The sequence below is a fragment of the Phoenix dactylifera genome, chromosome 1, assembly GCF_009389715.1.
Source record: "Phoenix dactylifera cultivar Barhee BC4 chromosome 1, palm_55x_up_171113_PBpolish2nd_filt_p, whole genome shotgun sequence".
NCBI classification, from domain to species: Eukaryota; Viridiplantae; Streptophyta; class Magnoliopsida; order Arecales; family Arecaceae; genus Phoenix; species Phoenix dactylifera.
In genome coordinates, this window is record NC_052392.1 from 23,029,405 (window position 1) to 23,049,970 (window position 20,566).

General features: G+C 38.4%; 1 protein-coding gene across 1 annotated transcript; it reads left to right on the forward strand.

Annotated features, from left to right (window-relative positions):
- The first annotated feature begins 4,591 nt into the window (after window positions 1–4,591).
- LOC103717040 (uncharacterized membrane protein At1g16860-like) lies at window positions 4,592–18,942 on the forward strand. Its single transcript, XM_008805271.4, has 4 exons — window positions 4,592–5,560; window positions 8,283–8,429; window positions 11,791–12,002; window positions 18,446–18,942. Exons 1-4 carry the CDS (start codon window positions 4,844–4,846, stop codon window positions 18,636–18,638), a joined length of 1,269 nt encoding a protein of 422 aa, XP_008803493.1. The 5' UTR covers window positions 4,592–4,843; the 3' UTR covers window positions 18,639–18,942.
- The last annotated feature ends 1,624 nt before the right edge of the window (window positions 18,943–20,566 follow it).

Sequence of the window (20,566 nt, forward strand, 5' to 3'; positions counted from 1 at the left end):
GAATCTACGGTCAGGACGGGGTCAAGAAGGGGGAAAGGACCGGAACGACTGGAGTACCCTAATACAAAAGGAGAAAGTATGGAGAGCCTTAAATTGAAGAATGGGGCAACTCACCGGAAGAAAAGGAAGAACGGCTCCGGGAGCGTCAAAGGAGGAGCAAGCGAACAGTCCGACGGCAATGACGGCAGCGCAAAGGAGAAACTCGGAGATGTCTGTAAAGAGAAAGGCGGACGGAGGAGGGCCCCCGGTTAAATAGGCGGAAAGGTGGGTGACGCCACGGTGACGCCAGAGGACGCCTGGCTGCCGAAGGGTCGCTCGCGCCCCAAAGACGAATCGACGCCATTAAGGAAGGATGTCCGCCGAAATCCTCAGACTGCCAGGTCAGCAACAACCGTCATACGCCATAAAGAAGGCGGGGAGCTCGAAGCGCGCGCGCCTCTCCGAGGGATGGCGGCAATCACGAAGCATCACTCCCTTCACCCGTTCCCCTTCTGGTTCCAGGCTCGGAAGTGGGGGGCTACTGTTACGGGGGAACTTAGCCACCATGCCCCACGTGACCGGCACGCGCGCCCAGGAAGACTACGGCAGCCCCTTGATCCAGCAATCCGACCCCGAGTCGGACATCTCTCGACAACGACAGGCTATTCCCCAGAGGCACGCCGCAGCCTCCTGCTCCACTACTCCCTGCAACGGTTGTATCTGGCGCTGCTCCACGATCTCCTGTAACGGCCGTACAAGGCGGAGCTCCACTACGCCCTGTCATGTCCGTACCCAGCGCTGCCCCACGACGCCCTGTAACGGCCGTGTCAGTGGCAGCTCCATCGTGCCCCACGATGACGAACCCCCCTGAAAGACCCCCCAGCCTGGTATATACGCGGCTGGGGGAAGAAGGGGGGGAGTAGGCAAGAACTTCCAGAGCATTCTCCTACTTGCTACTATTATCTCTCCTTCTCCTCCAATCTCCTCTGACTTGATCGTCGGAGGGCCCCCACTACCCCAGTGGTGGTGCGAGGCTTGCTTGCAGGTTTCCCGGTGGAAGGTGGAGCGCAATCAACACCAACCAAGGCAACTCAGACGGAATCCCGTTCACACCGCTGTGCCAATCGTTCTCGGTTTGGACCACCAGCAACAATAAGTGCAATCAAGAAAATGCCAATATAAAAACGAACAAACACTTAAAAGTGCGACATAAATCATTTAGATATAAATTAAAAAATAACGTTATTACTTTGAATTTTATAAAATCAGAAAATAATTTGGCTGATCAGCTTACAAAAGGTTTGTCTAGAACAGTAGTTCTAGAGTCCTCAAGGGGGATGGAGCTTAACCCATAAAGATAGATCACCACGGTGGGAACCCAACCTTAAAAGGTTCAATGAGTAGAACAAACTGGAGTATGACTAAGAGAAGCATTGTTTCATATTTTTCTCATCCCTATGGCGCTAGTGCTCATAAAAGCAAGCGGTAGGATGAGTTTGTTTGTATAACTCTTAATGAGTCTAAGTCCCAAGAGGCAAGAGCTTTTTTGCTAGCTTTCTTATTAGGACTCACCCATATGTGCGGTCGTGAGGCTGCGATTATAGAAAATGGGCGATTTCCTAAAAAGCATATGAAAGATACCAGCGCATGGCCATATTAGCGCAACCTGCTTGAACCCAGATCAGGCTATATTATGTGGCTGTTGATTTAATCTGAGCCATAGACCGAGGTTCAAGATTAAGACCACCTTGGCTCTACAGATGTAATCAATTGTCACTAAGTGAAGGTTCAAACCGAAAGGTACCTACATCTATTATATAATATAAGATATCTAGCATTTTGTTTTGATTTTAAAATTATTTAAAAATTAATTTTTATGGAGGATTGTTGGAAAAATTAAATACGCACGCATATTTTTGGGCCGTGTGCGCGTTTGCTGCTGGAAATTATGTGAGCCAGCGCCCGCACTTAATTACTGCAGAGCGTTCGCAGAAAGACCAATAAGCTCCTGTAATCACCCCTATATATACCCCTCAATTTCATCTTACTCGGTACACGAAAAATTAAAGAAAAATATCAAAAAAATTCTGAAGAAAAGTTCTTCCTCTTAGCCACTACCGATTTTTATTTTTGCAATTCTATTTAGTTTATTTTATTCTTTTTATTTCGTTCTTTGCTAGATCTGCAAGTCTGATCGGGTTCGATTTGGCTTCTTCCGAGACGTACCGAAGAAAAAGTTTAGAGTCGTTATATCTCTGAGGAGAATTGCCAGAAGATCCATACGTAGGAACAAACACTTCTTTGGGACAGCGTCTACGCGCTTCGACCTGCTTTTATTTAGGCTATTTTCTCTTACTTTTGTTTTAAATTTAATATTAGTGGATTTGTAGGATTTGCAATTTTATAATTTGAATTTATTAAATGAATATATTTATTTTGTGCTAAAATAGATTTTTTTTAATAAAATAGATTTATTTTGATACCCAATAATATATATAATAATTTTTATTAATTATAATTATTAGATTTATTTGTTTAGTTAGGTAATATATTACTAATAGAAGTATGCATGAGGAACGTAGACGCACTCAAAAAATTTGCATTGTCTAATAATAAAGTAGATTTTAAAAAGAAACTAAACAACAGCAACGAAAAAAAAGTATCCCTCTCCCTCTCTCTCTCTCTCTCTCTCTCTCTCTCTCTCTCTCTATATATATATATATATATATATATATATATATATATATATATATATTATTTTGACATCGATTAAAAAAATTTAATATTTCTATATCTATAATTTCAGCTGGAAAGTTTAGTATTGGGAGACATATAAAGAAGGTTATAAAATAAGTAGTGTCCCGTCAGGGAACCCCGGTGATAGAGAAATAAATAATAAAAAAAAAGCTAAAGGTGGAGTTCATTATAAATTGAACTCTATAATCACACGCAACTTGATCACTTTTAGAATCGTAGTCTAAACGTTTTAGAGGAAGAAACAAGACAAGTCCACTCGCAAAAATTTATTCACACACGCATCCACACATGTATATCTCACTTCAATAAAAAGCTTAATACCTCAATTTATTTTTTATACTTCCAGTTAAAATTTCGGCAATTGAAAATACAAAGAACCTTATAATTTGCGAAGAAACGAAAAAAGAAGGAAACAAAAGAGTCCATAAAAAGTGCTCTCATGATCGAGTGAAATAAGAGATATATTAGACAAGCGGGCCAACAAAAAAAAACAAAGCACTTATCTATCACTTCAATATACTAAAATAATTTTTAATATAATTTTCCTTATCATGATTTCAATTAGAAATGGCTGCAGTGGAAACATACTAGAGAACTTAAAGTTGGTAGAGCCGCATAGAGAAGCCTCGGAGTCCGTGAAGAAACGGACACAAACAAAATGAAGAGTCCTTCATAAAAAACAAAACAAGCGTACCAACAAAGGATTGCTGTCGTTGCATGCATCAACTTCCATAATTCTAGTCAGAATCGTGGGAAATACATAAAGAAGAGCGGAAAATAAATAGAGTCCCATGAAACAGCCTTGAAGTTTATATTAAAAAAATAAAAAAATAATAAAGTAAAAAAAATTCATAACGTATTATTTTAATGCTATTCTGGTATGTTACGGTCCGATACCAACGGGATACTGCAGTGGGACTCAAGCGGCATTGATGTATTTCTAAAATTATAATATAATAGATTTTAGGTAAAAAATAATAAAATATACTAATAAACAATTTAACTTATATAAAATTAAAAAATTAAATACAATTTCACGGTTTTTGATTTTAGTTGGAATATTAATAAAAATAAAAACAAGCAAAGGAGAGGAAAGGCCGGTTGCCATCACACAAGTACAGTATAAATACTCATGATGTATGCCTATGCGCGGTTCTAAAAAAAGGACCCACAAAGCAAAAAACCTAACCTTCGCGAGCTGCCAAATCCATTGTAACTGTTTGGACGTTGCCCAGAGTTGTCTCGTCAAAGAATCGAATCGAAACTCCTTTTCTTTCTGTCGTCTCGTTGCACGCTTTGATTGCCTCGAGTACCTTCAAGCGTCACTCGGAATTCTATTTTCCGCCGGGCCCCGCCAGCCCCTCGATCCTGCCCATCCGAATCCATCTCGCAATCACTCGCAACCGTTGATCTCGTCTTCGATCTAAGTAGGGTCATTTCTTTTTTAGGAAAAAAGCTTGCGTCAATTACACACCGTCGGCAGTCCACTCCCCCGGGCGACCAGCGACCGCCCCACCTATCCCGATCCAACGGCCAAGATCGCTCCACGACCACGGCCATCGCCAGGGGCCGCGCCACCCTTGAGGGTCGGTCGGCGTCGAGCCACCGGGCCCACGTGGCACGATAGCGACACGGTCAAGGGCGCGCCACGTGCTGCCTTGCATCCTCGGGGTCCCCCACTTGTCGGCAAGGACCCCACACCTTTACTTCAGGACGCACACGCAATCCCCGCTGTCCACCCATCGTTCGACAGCCCTGATCTAATCGCCCTCATTCCCACCGCCTTTTTTTTATTGTATATTCCACTAATTTTTAATTTTTAAATCTTGGGAATACTTGAACCCCTTGAGCTTCCCGTTCCTCCTCCGTGCAAAATAGATATCCACGGAGCGGACGATCCAGATCGAAGGGGGTCCACGGGAAGTCCCAGCTCGACGCCTCCGGGCTGGGGAGCAAACGCTCGACGCTGGAAAAATCCGGCTCGATTCCCGTCCTTTCGCCTTTACCGCCTTGCCCCCGCTCCTTTCCCCGCTCTCCACTCCCAAAATATATAAATTTCCGAGATCGTCCTTCGTGTACTGTTGCTGCGCTCTCCGTCACGTTCGAGATGTCAGGGCGCAGGATGTCGCACCAGCTCAGCAGCGGAATGTTTGTGTCGGGGCCGCCGGAGCAGCCAAAGGAGCGGCAGCCGACAATCGGCTCGCGGGCGGTGCCTTACACCGGCGGTGATGTCAGGAAGTCCGGCGAGCTGGGAAAGATGTTCGACATCCCCGTGGTGATGGAGGGCTCCACCACCACTCCCGCCAGCCGGTCTCGGTCTCACTCCGGCCCCCTCCCCCGCCCGTCCTCAGGCTCCGGGCCGCAGTCGCGGAAGACATCCGGCCCGCTGTTCCAGGTCCCTGTCACCGGGCTCATCACATCCGGCCCGGACCGCCGATCCGGCGGGCAGCAGCAGCAACCAGCGGCGGCGGAGCAGTCGCCGGCGGTGGCCGGGCGGAGGAAGGCGGCGCTGGGAGGATACGGGCCGGCGGTGACGGCGGTGGGCCACAGTGGGAGCTACGCGTCTGGTATCCCGACCGTGTGGTACTGGATCGTCTCGCTGACGTTTGTGGTGGGGCTCGGGGTCGGGGGGTTCCTCTGGGTTGTGGTGGCGAGGCCGGTGCTGCTGATAGTGGTGGCAGCACTGGGGGTTCTACTCGGGCTGCTGGCGTTGTGGAACTGGATCATGAGGAGCCGGGAGGTGGAGAGGTTCTTGACGTGCTACCCTGATACTCCTATCGATCCCAGGAACCTCCCAATTGGAAAGACAGTCAAGATCACCGGGGTAACTTCTTTCTTTCTCTCTAATTTAACGATTACTCGGTTTACTTCTTGTTCATGTTCTGTTTTCTTTATTCGGCTATCGATTCTTTTTTATTAGAAAATATTGATTCGTTTAGTGCTTGATGGTATTAGGTTGCTAGGTAGCTTGTTCTTTCACACCTTTTGAAATGTTTATTGGTACGGTTTCAGCCTTCCTTGCAATTAGAAACGACTATTTGGAACAATTATTGGCTGCCACTTCTTGGATAGCTTGTTCTTTTGTGTCATTTGGAACGATTATTAGTGTGATTTCAGTTTTTCTTGTAATAGGAAATGGGTATTGTTTGCGAGTATTTGCTGCCATTGTTTGCTGTTTTTAATGAATTATTTATTCTTTAATATGATCTCTAGGTCATGTGTCCTCTGGAACTCGGGGAATTGTAGATTAGTGGAATCGCGTGCCATGCAGCCCCAGATTAAATAAACTGACGGCCAACTTTATTATTGCTTCAATCACATGTTCCTCAAGTCAATGTTATGCCCTCATCTATTTGTTTGAAATGAAATGAAATGTTAAAGTTAAATTGTTAAAAAATTACAGAGTCTCATGTGTGATGTTAAGATATTGGAAAAGAGATGGTTATTTTCCAATCTATCTATATGTTTTTTAATCTATCTATGTTTTTTTTTTGGTTCTTTACTGTGGATATGTATGTGTGTGTGTGTGTGGATTTTTTTCCTCTAATTTAGATTTTGGATATGTTATTTATCAGGGGAAAAAATGAGACGGTACATTTTAACTTTCTTTCAAATTGAGCTGTATATGTGAAGAAAATTCCTTTCTAACATAATGAAGCTGTGTACTGTAAAGCTTCGTACTGTAAAGCTGCTGTTTTAATGTTCTGATGTGGTATCATTTATGGATTCATTCTTCTAGTCATGAATTGAGTCTCATAAATGCCCATCATCATCTTGTTCTTTTTAAGATTGAATTCAAAATTTGTGTTTAAAAGATAACTAGTGCAAGGATGATACAAAATCAAACTACACTAAAATGGTTGCAGAGCACCAGTATTCCATGGGTAGTTTGTTTATGTACACGGAATGTTTATTGGTAAGGTTTAAACTGATACTGCACTAAGATATGAGTATTATTTTCAACTACTTGCTGCCACTGTTTTATTGTCTTTTTGATCATTTATTTATTTTATTATGATTATTTTCATGTCTGTAAATTAACAAACTGTAGAACTAGTGGAATCCAGTGGTCAATGCAACACCCAATTCCAGAAACCGCTGGCCAACTTTATTATCATTTTCATCACACATTCTTTTCAGTCAATATGTTGGCTGCATCTACTTGATTGGCCAGTGGGAAGTTTTTTCTTCTGTCTTTATAGTTGTGTGGATTATCTAAAAGTTAAGTTGTTCAAGATTACAGTCTCATGTGTCATGTTGAAATATTAGATAAGAGATGGATATTTTAATCTAATATTTTTCTTTTTTTTTTTGCATGGATATCTATTTTGCATTTCTTGTTCAGATCTTGGGCATGTGATTGAGAAAGCCTAATGGATTCTATTCATTCATTTTATCTATTTGGTAAAGAAATTCGATATATTTTAGGATTATTTAGATGGATCGCTAAAATTGACCTTATATTTCTTATAGTTGGAGCCATATCGGAGGGGAATTCCTATGTATGAAACGTATTATTAGAACTGATCAAAACAAATCTTTTGAGGAGGACTTGCCTCCAATTTTCTGAGGATAAGTTATTGTATTATTCTATATTCTATTCAGTCACATTGCAAGTGTTTCTGGGTTTCAAAAGCTCTTACCAGGTACTGGTTTTGGCCTTTGGGGATATTTGCTCAAATTTTGTCATGTTTAAGGTCTGAAATCAGTACTACATATTCCCTGGCTTCTTAATCCTCTGTAAATCCTTTTGGATGTTTCTTCTTTTTATTTGATTTTTCAGATGTTTTTCGCCTTTTTTGTATTTTGATGGCTATTGATTGCCTTCCTATTCTCATATCCTACTTTGGAGCAGATTGAATTTTTTTCTGAGCCTTGTTGGGTCTGTCATGTATCTTCGCTGATTTAAGTTTTACCTATTTGGAGCTTCTCCTTTATTAACCTATGACATTGCCAATGCTTTCATCTTGGCCTTTAGAGAGGATAGGCCTTGGATCAAAACATGTGGTGTATAGTTAGTTTATAACGTTTACTTCATATGAATGGGATAAATTTATATGTTTATTTTAGCCTTTCTAATTTGTTACATGATGTTAAATGCTTGCATAAATTATCTAGGGTGCAATTTAAAGATCTTTTACTGATTATGCTCAATTTCTCAGTTTCTAGAATTCCAAACTTGCAATAACAATTCAAATATGGAAAATATGCCAATTTTTGTCTTCCTTGGAGTTTAAAAGTATCCTTGCTTGCAGCTTTTATGACAATATCTTTATCTGGTAAAGAAACTGAGTACCAGCATGACAAAACATCGGAGTCTTTTTTTTCTAATTTTATTTTTGGTAAGTAGATTCTACAAACTATTACATTTTAGAAGATAATGTTTGTTTAAAAAAAAGAATCAATTCATTTTAGTACTAATGTAATGATGAATGACAGGATATTGCATTTTAGGTTCTTCATAAAAATAGTGCAGCTTAGTCACATGTTTTAATTAAAGGTATCATCTCTTTTTGCCAAGTTTGATGCATCACACTTTCATGCAGCATGTCACTTGTGGTAGCATTCCTCTTGAAACATCCTATCAGAATATCTGTAGGTGCATATATGCATCTACTGAACTTTATGAGTATCGAGGATGGAGTGGTTTGGTTAGTCTTAAGCGCTTCACATGGGGATTGAGACATTCAGAGGTTAGTCTTTCAAATTCCACTTATATGGACTAATGCCATTTGACTGATTTTACTTAAACTTTGACTTTTATGTCTAAAGTCTCAATATATGAGCTTTCATAAGTTATTACTTTTGACTGGTTTATCAAGTATGAAATTCTTGATTATGGACCAATTTAAAACTGTTATATTTTAACACTTGCACAAAAATCATTCTATGGAATGTCATCGGTTACTGTTGGAATTTGTTGCCACTAGTTTCCATGTTTTTAATATTTATGTGTGGTGATAGATCCAATAAACCTCACTACCTAAATCATAGCAACACATGCTGATATCTAAATTAATACATATTGTGCCTGGATTGGCTAGGCGATAAAGGACCCCGAGAGATGAGTGAGCTTAAAGAATCATGATCTGTGTTTTGGGTTACTTGTATGACATGCAGTCTGCTTCAGAAAGAGGGCAGATACAGAGAACATTGGAGAAGAATTATCAACTTTGTTATTCTAGTTTTAATTTAGAAAATGGATGATCACCTACGGAGCAGATTCTAATTGCTTTAGTATTAGGAATTCTTTGTTCATGTATAAGATATTGTTATACTGCAATAATTGGATTCTTGCGGAAAATTAACTCTGCACAATAAAAGATAATATGTGCAGAAACTAAATTCAGCCACTAGGTTCAAGTCAGATCGAAAGCAGCCATCAACAATCAAATGTAGTAGAACATATATTATGAGCTGCAAGAACAAAGGGTTAAGAAATGTTTAAAAGTTAAAACAGATGTGAACATTGAGTAGTTCACCAGCCAAAAAAAAATCAAAAAAATCATAGCAAATTTCAACAATAGATCATTCAATGAAAACTGAAGAAGCAAGGAAAAAGAAACAAGAATTTATTAATTGTGAGAGGAAGAAACTATGAGAGTATAAGAGGGAAGGGAAAGGGAATAGGATGGCTGGACTTGGCCTTAAAATCTTTTCTTTTTCTCATAACAAACGAATCCATGGAAGATGCTTTAGCAATATTCATGCCTAAAAGCTCCTTTTACACATTTACTGGCCACTTCTTATTCTTATTTGGAGTCCCAGACTTCTAGGACTTAGGGCTCAATCAAGTCAAATATACTAGCTTGTAAACCAAATTACTTAACCCCCAAGTTGTTGAACCAATCTATCAGTGCTGAAAAAAAAGGAAGGGGATGGGGCAGCATATAAGAGACCACTTTCCATTTGTAAAGGTTTTATTCTGAAATTTGAGCTTATGTGACCAGTAATTTGTAAATGGTTGTGCAATTTTAATCCGTATGGCTAATTCCTTGCTACAATTCAATACACCATTTAAACTGCAATCAACTTAGACCTGTATACCTTTTTGTGCTAGCTTATCCATGTGTCAATATGATATGCATACCAAGCAAGGCCTCTTGACCTACATGGACATGACACAAGAATATAATTCTTTGGTCTTTTGCTGCATAGTTCATGATACTTAACCCATCAATAGGGGTTGAGGAAACAATCTTTATCCATGATTCCTCTGAACAAATGATATGTTCTGGTCTAAATGGACCGTTGAATGATTGTGCAATGGCTTTGAATGGTGTAACAACGACCTATATATCATCATTACATCACCAGGCATAATATATTGTAGATATTAATTTTTTTTTCATTGATCATTCTCAAACTCTAATCAATTCATAATAAACTAAATTAGTGCCACCATGAGTTTTGACTTACGAAGTGTGCAAACTTATTTGGATTTTGACCTTTTTATATTTTGTTTAATAAAATGAAAGCAAAATATGTTCTTCCTATTTATGCATTTTAACACAAAATCTCTGTTTCGAGTCCAACCTCCATCCCCACTAAACACACACACACACACACACAAGGGAAAACTTTTGAAGGTGAATGCACCTTAACCTACTTTGGTCTAAGACACTCTACCATCAACAGGGGTTTAGGAAACAAATCTTCATCCATGATTCCTCTAAAAGAAATGATACGTGTTGGTCTATATGGACTGTCGAGTGTTTGTCAAATGGCTTTGAATGGTATAATGATGACTTGTGTATAATCATTACATCACCAGGCATAATATATTGCAGATAATATTTCATTTTTAAATATTATTTGTTAAATTTTAATCAATTCTTTAATAAATTAAATTAGTATCATCTTGAGTTTGGACTTATGAAGTGTGTCAACATCTTTGGATTTTGACTTTTTTATTTTTATGTTAAATAAAATGAAAGCAAAATATGTTCATCCTAATCACACATTTTAACACAAAATCTGACTCTGCTGAAGTTAGAAGGTAAATATATCGAAATTCAGAAACTCTATTTATAGGGTTTAAAATCAAGTTTTATAATAAGCAGATGTCTGGTTGTCAGTTTCATGGGAGTTGCTTTTGTGACACCTGAAACTTAATCGAATCGGCAAAGTTTCATCCCCCCCCCCCCCCCTCTTCCCACCAAACCACCACCAGAAAGTCATAACGAAAAGAGGTTTTGCAGATTAAATTTAAGAAATGTTATTTGATTTCATGGTTTTGGCGATAGGTATCATACCTGCTATTATGTTGAAAAGGATGAAGTGTTTTGTGGTTAAAACAGGAGAGGGTTTTAGGGTGTTAGTTCCTGTATTCTGAAAAAAATCCCAAAAAAGGAGATAATTCAAGGGATGGAAAAAAGGGGAGAGAAGATAATATTTCATGGATACTGTAAATCCATGCTCCACATGGCCTCTTAAACAAGGCCCATCTACCCATGATTGTGTTCTGCCCAACCATCTTGGGGTTATGCTATAGAAGGGCTTTTGCATGTAGTGAAAGCCTAAGATATGAGACATATAAGTGACTGGAACATGGATTGGCTTTGACGAGCTACTAAATAAACGGTGTGCACATTCTTTTGCATCACTTAAAAAGATTAATAGGCATAGCCTTGGGGTGCTGCAATGCTCCAACATACGTGATGGCTGCTGGTTGAAGGGACTAGAATGCTAGAGATGTGAATATAAGGCACTGTAGCACTGTGGTTTATACCTAGTTGTCTTCTTGTAAGTTTCTGAACAATAAGAATGAAAATGTATGTATGTCACGATTTGGGTGGCTAACTATGTGTTGACATATGCATGCTGACATGCAGAACTTCCTTTCTTTAATTATGGTACATAGGCTAGATCTAGGTATTGGCTTGTGCATTTCTGACAATATAAGAACTTTATATGAATGGTATATATAGTTAGTCTGTGCTTAATTAGTTTTTGCCTATGCTTATGTTGATTGTTTCTGTGTACTCCATTCATATTTAGTGCGTAGGTAACTGCATTTCTTGATACTGATCAGTCTGCTATCTCTTGTGACAGAGGCATGTTGCAGATTTCTACATATCTGACCCCAATACTGGGACAAGATTTCTTGTAAGAGCAGGAAATGGAGCCAAAGTCACTTCTTTTGTTAAACTTGCAACCGTTTTAAATGTAAACAAGGAAGACAAAGAGCTATCTCCTGACTTCGTAAGCTGGCTGACAGAGCGTAATATTTCCAGTGATGATCACGGGATGCGCCTTGAGGAGGGGTAAGACAATCTATTTACAAAAGACTTATCATGATAGGATTATGAAAACTGTGCTCCCATGAGTATTGTTCTTTAACATTACATGTGTTCATGGTAACTCTTTTCATATCTTGAGTAATGTTGGTGAAACTTTAATTAGAGTATTAAGTACCATGAAAATCCCTTCTTCAAAGCTTGGAATGGGTGACAAACGCTGTTAACATGATGGACATCTTGTCAGCGTCAGGTGGTTAACTGAAACTGTAAGATGTTTACTTATGGGCAGAAGAATTGGAACATTCTGGTTGAAAGAAATTCTGTTTATTCTTGCCTTAATACAGAAACTTGCAACAATATGGTAACAGACTAACAGTTAAGTCAAAATATCTTGTTGATTGTACAATACTATTGCAAATGGTTGCATCTAAAAAATAGTAGATTTGGGTCCTTTTTGGGTTTGAATCTTGATTAATCAATGAACAATAAATCAATATGCAATTTTGACATAACATTAACCAAAGCACAGCTACACCATGATATTTATTTGATCAATTATAGTTTTGCAAATACATACCTCAAATCCTTTGCCTAAAATTCTTTTGCTTATGATGTATATTCTATGTATTGCTATTTATAGTTATAAATAGTATATTTAACTGTACATATGGTGCCATTTGTAGCCTTCTGCTTTTGTTGTTAAGATCCCTTCCTATGACCATCTTGTTGTATCAGTGCCTAATCATAAATTGATGTCCTCTTTTTCAATCTCTCTCTCTCTCTCTCTCTCTCTTGACAACCAGCTAAGGCGAAAAATAAAATATATGATGTTTGTTATTAGAGATAGTCTTGTATATGTGCTTCTTGCATCATATGACATGTATGATACTGTGCACAAATTGGCATGCACTAGCACAGAGAAATAGACAAAACTATTGGAAGATGCTTCAGAGGAATGTTAAGATGAGCTGAGAAAACTCCTTTTTGATTCTAGGTCTCTTTTAATTTATTTGTAGTGGCAATAGGTGATCGTGCTTTCAATAGTGAAAAAAAAATACTATTAATCTTTTGAAGCAGACTTGCAACTTAATTATTGCATTATAAAATTTCTTTTTTTTTTGATTTTATTGGGTTAGTATAAAAAATATTACATAATATGTTATCAATTGCCATCATCTTAATTATCATGATTTATATTTTCCTTGATCTTGGGCATTTCCTTTGATGGCGGCACATTGTAGATCTAGAAATGACATTTTTTGAGCTCGTGAATTAAGGAAATTAAGTTCAAATGATTAAAGCTTTAGCTAATAATGTGATTGATGTTTATTTTTGCCGAACTGCTTGTCGCCTATTTAGAAAGATTGGTCAAATTAGGCCTAGATTTAGAGTTTTAGAAAAATCAATTTTGAATTGTTGAACTGGATGGTTTAAGCAGTCTAATTGGTCGAATCTAGTTTGGAGCTGTTACTCACATTATGTAACAAGAGAGCAAATGGCCCCACCCCCCCTTTGCAGCAAACCTTCACCTATAAAGAGTGCATGCAGCCTTCCTTCTTATGAGAAGGAGAGTTATGCTGAAATGCTGAGACTGTTCATGGCAAAGGGATGAAGCTCTTGACACAAAACAAAGGCCAGGGAACACTCATGTCAGAAAGGATGAAAGCAAAGGCTTATAACTTGAGAGATACGAGATTAAAGCCATGTGAGATTGCTCACATTGAAGTAGAGCATGAAAGAAAAAGCATAGAGAGAGTTTGAGCAATGGGCAAAGAGGGAAATCCCTTAATACAAGGTGGTAAACCATCACAGTATCACCCCATTCCTTCTCTCTTCATCCTACTTCACCTCTCTCCACCATAGTCACCTCTTTTCTTTGTTTGTATTCCATATTATCAGAAGCAACTGCCTTCTCTCTCTCTCTCTCTCTGCGTGTGTGTGTGTGTGTGTGTGTTATGCACTCACTATAATAACAAGCCCATGGGTTTAATGTAAAAAGGGCGTAAAGAGGAAGGAAAATGAGAATGTCATTCTCAGGTCCCAGCCATATCAAAAGAGAAGAAAGGAGGGTGCATGCATGGTTTCTTAGGTCATGTTGATGCCTTCATAAAATTGATGTAGACTCCATTGGACAATGTTGGGTGTCTGCCATTTGTTTCTTGCCCCCACCTCATGTCCCTGGATGTTCATGGTCATTTCACTCACTGACAACCATGATCACGTCGGAACACTACATGTAAAGATATGAACAGGGAATGATCATGCTGAGCTATGAATCAATCCTTCTAAGTTGAGACTAGCTATGTTGAGTTGTGACATTCTAAAAGCCATGACATTAATTGTTGCGATCACTTCTCTCCTTGGTAGTGTTTTGCCATCTTGTGATCTGTATCACCGAACTTTTACTAGATTTACTGTATCATCACCAAGCTATGATTCCAGTCTACCATGATGATCACATTGTTGTGGATTTGGAGGAAGAAAATGTTCATGCATATACAATGTTGACCTCCTCATCTTATTAAGTTAGACCAAGTTGAGACCCATCTTCTTGAGCTATGACCCATTTCACTAAATTATATATGTCACTAGTTTGGGTTAAAGTTTATTCATTTAATTATTAATATCATCTTATTGCACTGTATTGTACCAGCGTCTCCTAGTCAAGTTATGATGATGTTTTCGAGTGACCAATATGTCTTGGTCGCATGACTTTTAAAAGTTGTAACTGCTTCCATGTAATATCTTGGTTTGCCTGGATTATGGCTAGTTTGCTATAAAGCTTATTGTATATCATAATACATGTGCGCTCGCTTGGGATTTTATCTCTTTGTGCATGTTCACACTATTACAATAGCCATTTGGTAAGAAAGGGTTAGTGTTCTGACCAATTAATTAGAGGTTAAAGGATGTAATTGATTGTGTTTTATCAATACCATAGGACATAGTTCACCCATATTTCCATATAACTAATTCAATAAAAGGACTTATAATATTAGGATGTCAATCAATTGGGTTGGGCCAAGGCCTAATCTCGATCAAGGTTTAAATCCTTGAGCTCAAATCATGCCCAACCGAAACTCATCTAAAGCTGTCAGGCTTGATCCAACCATGGGGTAGGGTAGGTTGTTCTAAATTTGAGCCCAAGCCAAATTTCACCTGTAAAAGCCATAGCTTGGCTTAGATTTGTTCAAACTTCATAGGAATCAGGCTTATTGGGCTTTAGTGCTTAAATGTTGGGCCTAGGCTGGGTTTTCATGGGTCAGGCCACTCTACCACTCAGTCCAGGTTGACCGATCAATGATCATACGAACCACATTATTAGACAATTTGATTCAAGGTTCAAAACCTAATTTTGGTTTTGACCAAAACTGACCGAAATCAAGTTTTGGTGGTCAGCTTCAGTTTGGTTCTGGTTATAACTGATCTGTTTTAGGTGAAACTTTAATCTTAATTTAATTCACACATATTGGTATAATTACCAACTCCTATAAATTGTTTCTTTTTTTTCCGCATTCTAGGTGCATGTTGGGAAATTACATAATATACTAGTACGTAGTAGGACTGGAATCTTGGACACCCCACACGCCATGGGGTCTTTCTATTAATGGATATACATTAGGCATTTAAGAAACAAAGCTTTGATTTTTTTTTTTTCTCTCCTGACGTGCCACTTCACAAACCAACACAAGAGCATTCATTCGTCACAATTTGTGGTTCCCTCTTCTTCTACTGAAATACAAACTCCCTTGGTGGGTAGTAAGTGAATCCCCTTATGCGGTACTACATGAGATGAATGAAGTTGATGCTTCAGCTTCCATTCTTAATGCATTAGTTCTCTTAGTCCCCTCTTTTCCTAAAAAATGCTAAGCAATAGATAGGCATATAGGAGTCATATTATGAAAAGAAAAAATGTATTTTTGGAATTAACTATCATAAAAATATAAAATAATATGTAAAACCTATCATTACTATTATTGAGGGCTTAACACTTTATAGTTGTTTGACTTGTCATGAATTATTTCCCCCTCTCACCAAATCTATTGGTGCCCACCTATTGACCCGCCGTGAAACTCCTTAAGAAAAATGAAGCTCTCTCCATGAGAGAGACTGCAATATTCTAAAATCCTCTTGCTGTGTGGGTTTTCAGTACCAACTTTCAGCATGATTTCGATTACTATCATATGCAATTGCATGTGCCAAATATTAGTTCTATGTGGTGCCTAATATGAAAGTGTCTCTATGCACTATTTGCTCATTGTCATTGACTAAGTGTTATTTTAAATGGATTTAAGTGCCATTTGCCATAGCATGCATGATATGTACTGTGCCAATGCCTTATTGGCACATGGCGTTGGCAAGATACAGGCTACATGTTAGCTTTTGGTATGCTATTGTGCCTATATATGCCAAGTGTTGGTAGGCCTGATGAGCTGCACTACATACCATGCCATTGCTACATTAGCATGCCATTGGCAAATGATACTTAAATCCTTGGTTCAATATATATTATTTACAATATTTTTTCTTTACTCCAATTTTCCTTTATACAATGTCTCATCAAAGTAATTCATCGTTTATGGTTGACAAATGTGAAAGCTTCTTTGTTTGAGTATTAATAATTGATTCATCTATGTCAAAGAATATATGAGATACATTTAGGGATTCCCATCCTAATTACAATATTTTTCCTTAACTACACCAATTTTCCTTTATACAATGTCTCATCGAAGCAATTCATCATTTATGGTTGACAAATGTGAAAGCCTCTTTATTTGAGTATTAATAATTGATTCATCTATGTCAAGCTATTCTAGAAGACCATAATATATGAGATACATTTAGGGATTCCCATCCTAATGGTACCATACTGTTTTGATGGGAGAATAGTACCAAGATGGCCCACGGGACACCGGTTCGCTCATGAACCGGAATGTCCTGGTACCAGTTAGGACTAGCTAGTTTGTTAGCCGGTCGCCCGATACCAACAGGGACAGCCAAAACGACTCTATTGGCTTTCTTTTGCCTTGTGGGTTTAGTCATTAGAGGTAACTTAGAGAGGAAAAAAGAGAAAATTGAAGAAAATTTAGAGTAAAAATTAAAAAAAGAACCTGCAAGAAGGGGTCTCCTAGTATTGTATCTGTTTAAGAGGCTCAAAAACTTTATTTAAGAGGCTAAAAAAATTAATAAAAAATCATTAGATCTCATAAAAGTCCTGGACAAGAAAAAAAGGGGTTTGCAAGCATCTTGATCTGATGAAGTATTGGGATGCTCATTCATCTTGCTTATCGGGATGGGAGTGTCCTGATATTAAGCCAACTGGGACCAGATTGGGACAGGGGTCTGTAGATCTTATATCCTTGCATGTAGCTATCAGATGTGGCGGTTCTTGCGTTGCTCTTTTGTTACTCTTTTGATTGATGCTCACAACTTGCCAATGCAAGTGACATACGTTATCTAGTATACTGGAATTGACAAAGTTATCAAGTTATGTTTTGGAGCTAAGGACTCACGGCCGTAAGAGTGAATGGTTAGGTACTCAAAATGGATCCTAACTGTAGGAAGCCCAAGTTCTGGAAACTCAGTATTTTGAATAGAGCGAGCTTCCTCCTTTTGACAGTTTTTCATGAATATATAATGCTGCCAATGATACTTTATATTGCGTTTTTGGTAATAACCATCTCAACTCTCTAAATTGTTACTAACTAATTTTCTTGTCAACCAAAATGGATTATATTTTCTTTCCTTGTTCAGTTCTTGGTTTTCGTCCCATTACTTGCCCACAAAACTGCCTTGACCAAGACAAGTGATGAGAGACTACTTACTGGCTTATGATTGCTGCTTATTGCATTACACGGCAGGGCGGCATTTGTACAAGTGAAATGCTTTATCCATAGGAATTGACATTTATATAAACCCAAGAAAATGGAAAAAATTGAGCTTTTGGCCTTACTTGCTTATGGTTTTTTTTAAGTACTGCTATGTGAAGATTCTTCCAGAAAACCATTACATTTCTAAATTCTGGTGACAGTCGTCCCCTAAAACTTGAAACAGCAAGAACATAAATATCAATAAATACACTTAACTAACCTAGCTGAGTCAAATCTGTTTCTCTACATATTGCAATTATCTGCCCTTCTTTTTCTGTTTCTTTCTGGTTATTGATTGGACGTTATATCCCCACATTCTTTCTGATTAGCAATAAACTTTGACTTTTAGTTTTTGTCTTTCTAGGTTTAATGATAATTGCACAAACTTATTACTTCTCATTTGGTATGACTTGATAACCTTTTGTTGCAAATATCAATCAAAAGTTCTCTTTCCGAAGATAGGATAATATTAATTGCATCTCCAGTATTCTTGGTTGCGTTTGCTGACTCTCAATTTGCAAGCAGTTTTTGCAGTAGAAATGTTGTGTTTCATATGATTATCTTGATCATTTTGTTTATCTTAAATTGATGTGACAGTTTTATCAAAGAGGGGAATACCGCAAGTGTGATAGGCATTCTCAGGAAGCATGAAAATCTGATTATTATTGACCCACCTGCGGATGCTATTTCGACTGGTTGCCAATGGGGAAGATGCTTTGTTCCCGTGTTTGTCGAAGGCCTCATTCTGATTGGAGATGGAGGTCCAGATGAGGTGATCTATCATGTATAGATATTGCTAGGTGAATGCGGTAGTTTCAAATTGCTAGGAGAAAGCAGCTTTGTTTGTTCTGTAAATATGTTGTGTATACGGGGAGTGGGAGGTGGAAAAACACTAGAAAGGGAGTGGATAAGTATCAATGCCCCAGATTCAATTTATTGAGGATCAAATAATGAGTTATATAGTTGCTTTCTGTTTTCTTTTATAAATGCTGCCGTTCGGTCATGATATAACGGGGAATGTAAATGTACATATTTTGTTCTTCCTCATTGTATTAGACCAATGTGTTTACGTGGTTATCTTTGCTTTCCTTTCATCATTTTTTCTCCCCAGTTGAATGGAGAGAATGGGTAGGACCACCTTATGTCAATATTCTCATTCATACTAAATCTGCCGAAACTGTAACCTGGTGGATGTTTCTCTGTTTGTTGTTGGCGTCTCCAATTTGAGAAATCTAGATTGGCATGCAAACAAAGACAGCATGAAATGAAATGAGAAGATCATTTGCTATTGTTTTTGATGTTCAAGCAGTGCAAATGCCCGATTCTGTTCATGCTAGAGTGCTTATCCTCATGGAGGACGCAGAACAGAAAGGGCCCCATCTGATGTGAAAGCTGTGTTCTTTTTGCTTCATTCATGCACGTCGGTTCTTGTACACTGCTCATTGCACCACTGAGGACCCATTCCCGTTATTGGTAAACCTTTCCCTTGTGAACATTGGTCTTCTCCTTGGGGGTGTGTGTGATGGTCTTCAGAAGCCATCCGTAGTCAACATAATTTTTGGTTTCTATTAACACGATATGTCTCGACACTAGTTGCAGAAGTGTGGATATTTTTTCAATTTCTGTAATCTTTAATCAGGCCTCTGTTAAACGGTATCTCAACTCTTAATCTCGCACACTCGATCCAACCATATGAACATGTCATCGCTAGTATACCTTACCAATCCGAATCCCTCTCTCTACGTCTTCCAAACACTAATTCTAAATCTTTTCCAGCTTTTTTTATTTGACAGCCTGGGACCATTTGCTTACAATGTCTCATCTATAACAGTCAAAATTTGATTAGAATTGTCCGATATCTAAAATCTTTAGGTTGAGCGTGCATTTGGACATGCATTATATAACCCGGCAGTATGAAGGGTATGATATGCATCCGGTGTCATGGAAACTATGTATTGGAGGATTCGATCTTGTATTCTGTTCGCAAATCTTGCTATTTTCTTACTTGGAGCATCCGTTCTTAGCCACTTTAATGCTGTGATCATTTGCTCCGACAGCTGATGGCCAAGATTAAGCAGACAAAACCTTTGTTACCAACTGCACCCTAGAACTGAAGGCTGTGATCTTTGATTTATTGGTTTGCTACATCTTTCGAACACGATTTCATCAGATATGCTAAACATACTAGAGCTGAGTGTGCTGCATTTTTTTTTTTTTTCGCTGAGAAGGCAAGAGCCTAATCACATTAATAACTCTCTTAAAAAGAACAGAATTTACATCAGTTCATACTCTAATTGATGAGGAAAATTATCAACCCCAAACCTGTAACCATCCATAGAAATCGAAGTCAGAATGAGGCATGGTCGGAGGAAGTTTAGGCTTACAGATTATTTTCTTCTTTTTTATTTTCCTGGAGAAGAGACCAATAACTTCCAATGGAACACTGCAAAAGGTTTTAGACGTCTCCACCTACACCTGGCATCAGGCGCAGGACGCAGTGCATGTGATTAAAGAATATTATAAAGATGCTTAACAGGCAACCTGTTACAGGGTACGTTACATGTGGAAGAAGAATTTGATTTTAGTTGGCACCTTTGTCCCAAATTACACTTGTCAAAAAGTATTCATCGAATGGTAATGGTTACGGCAGCTTCTTTTTAACATTAACTTTGTGAAAGCTCATGTCTTCCAAATAAAAACCCTTTCAGAACAACCAAA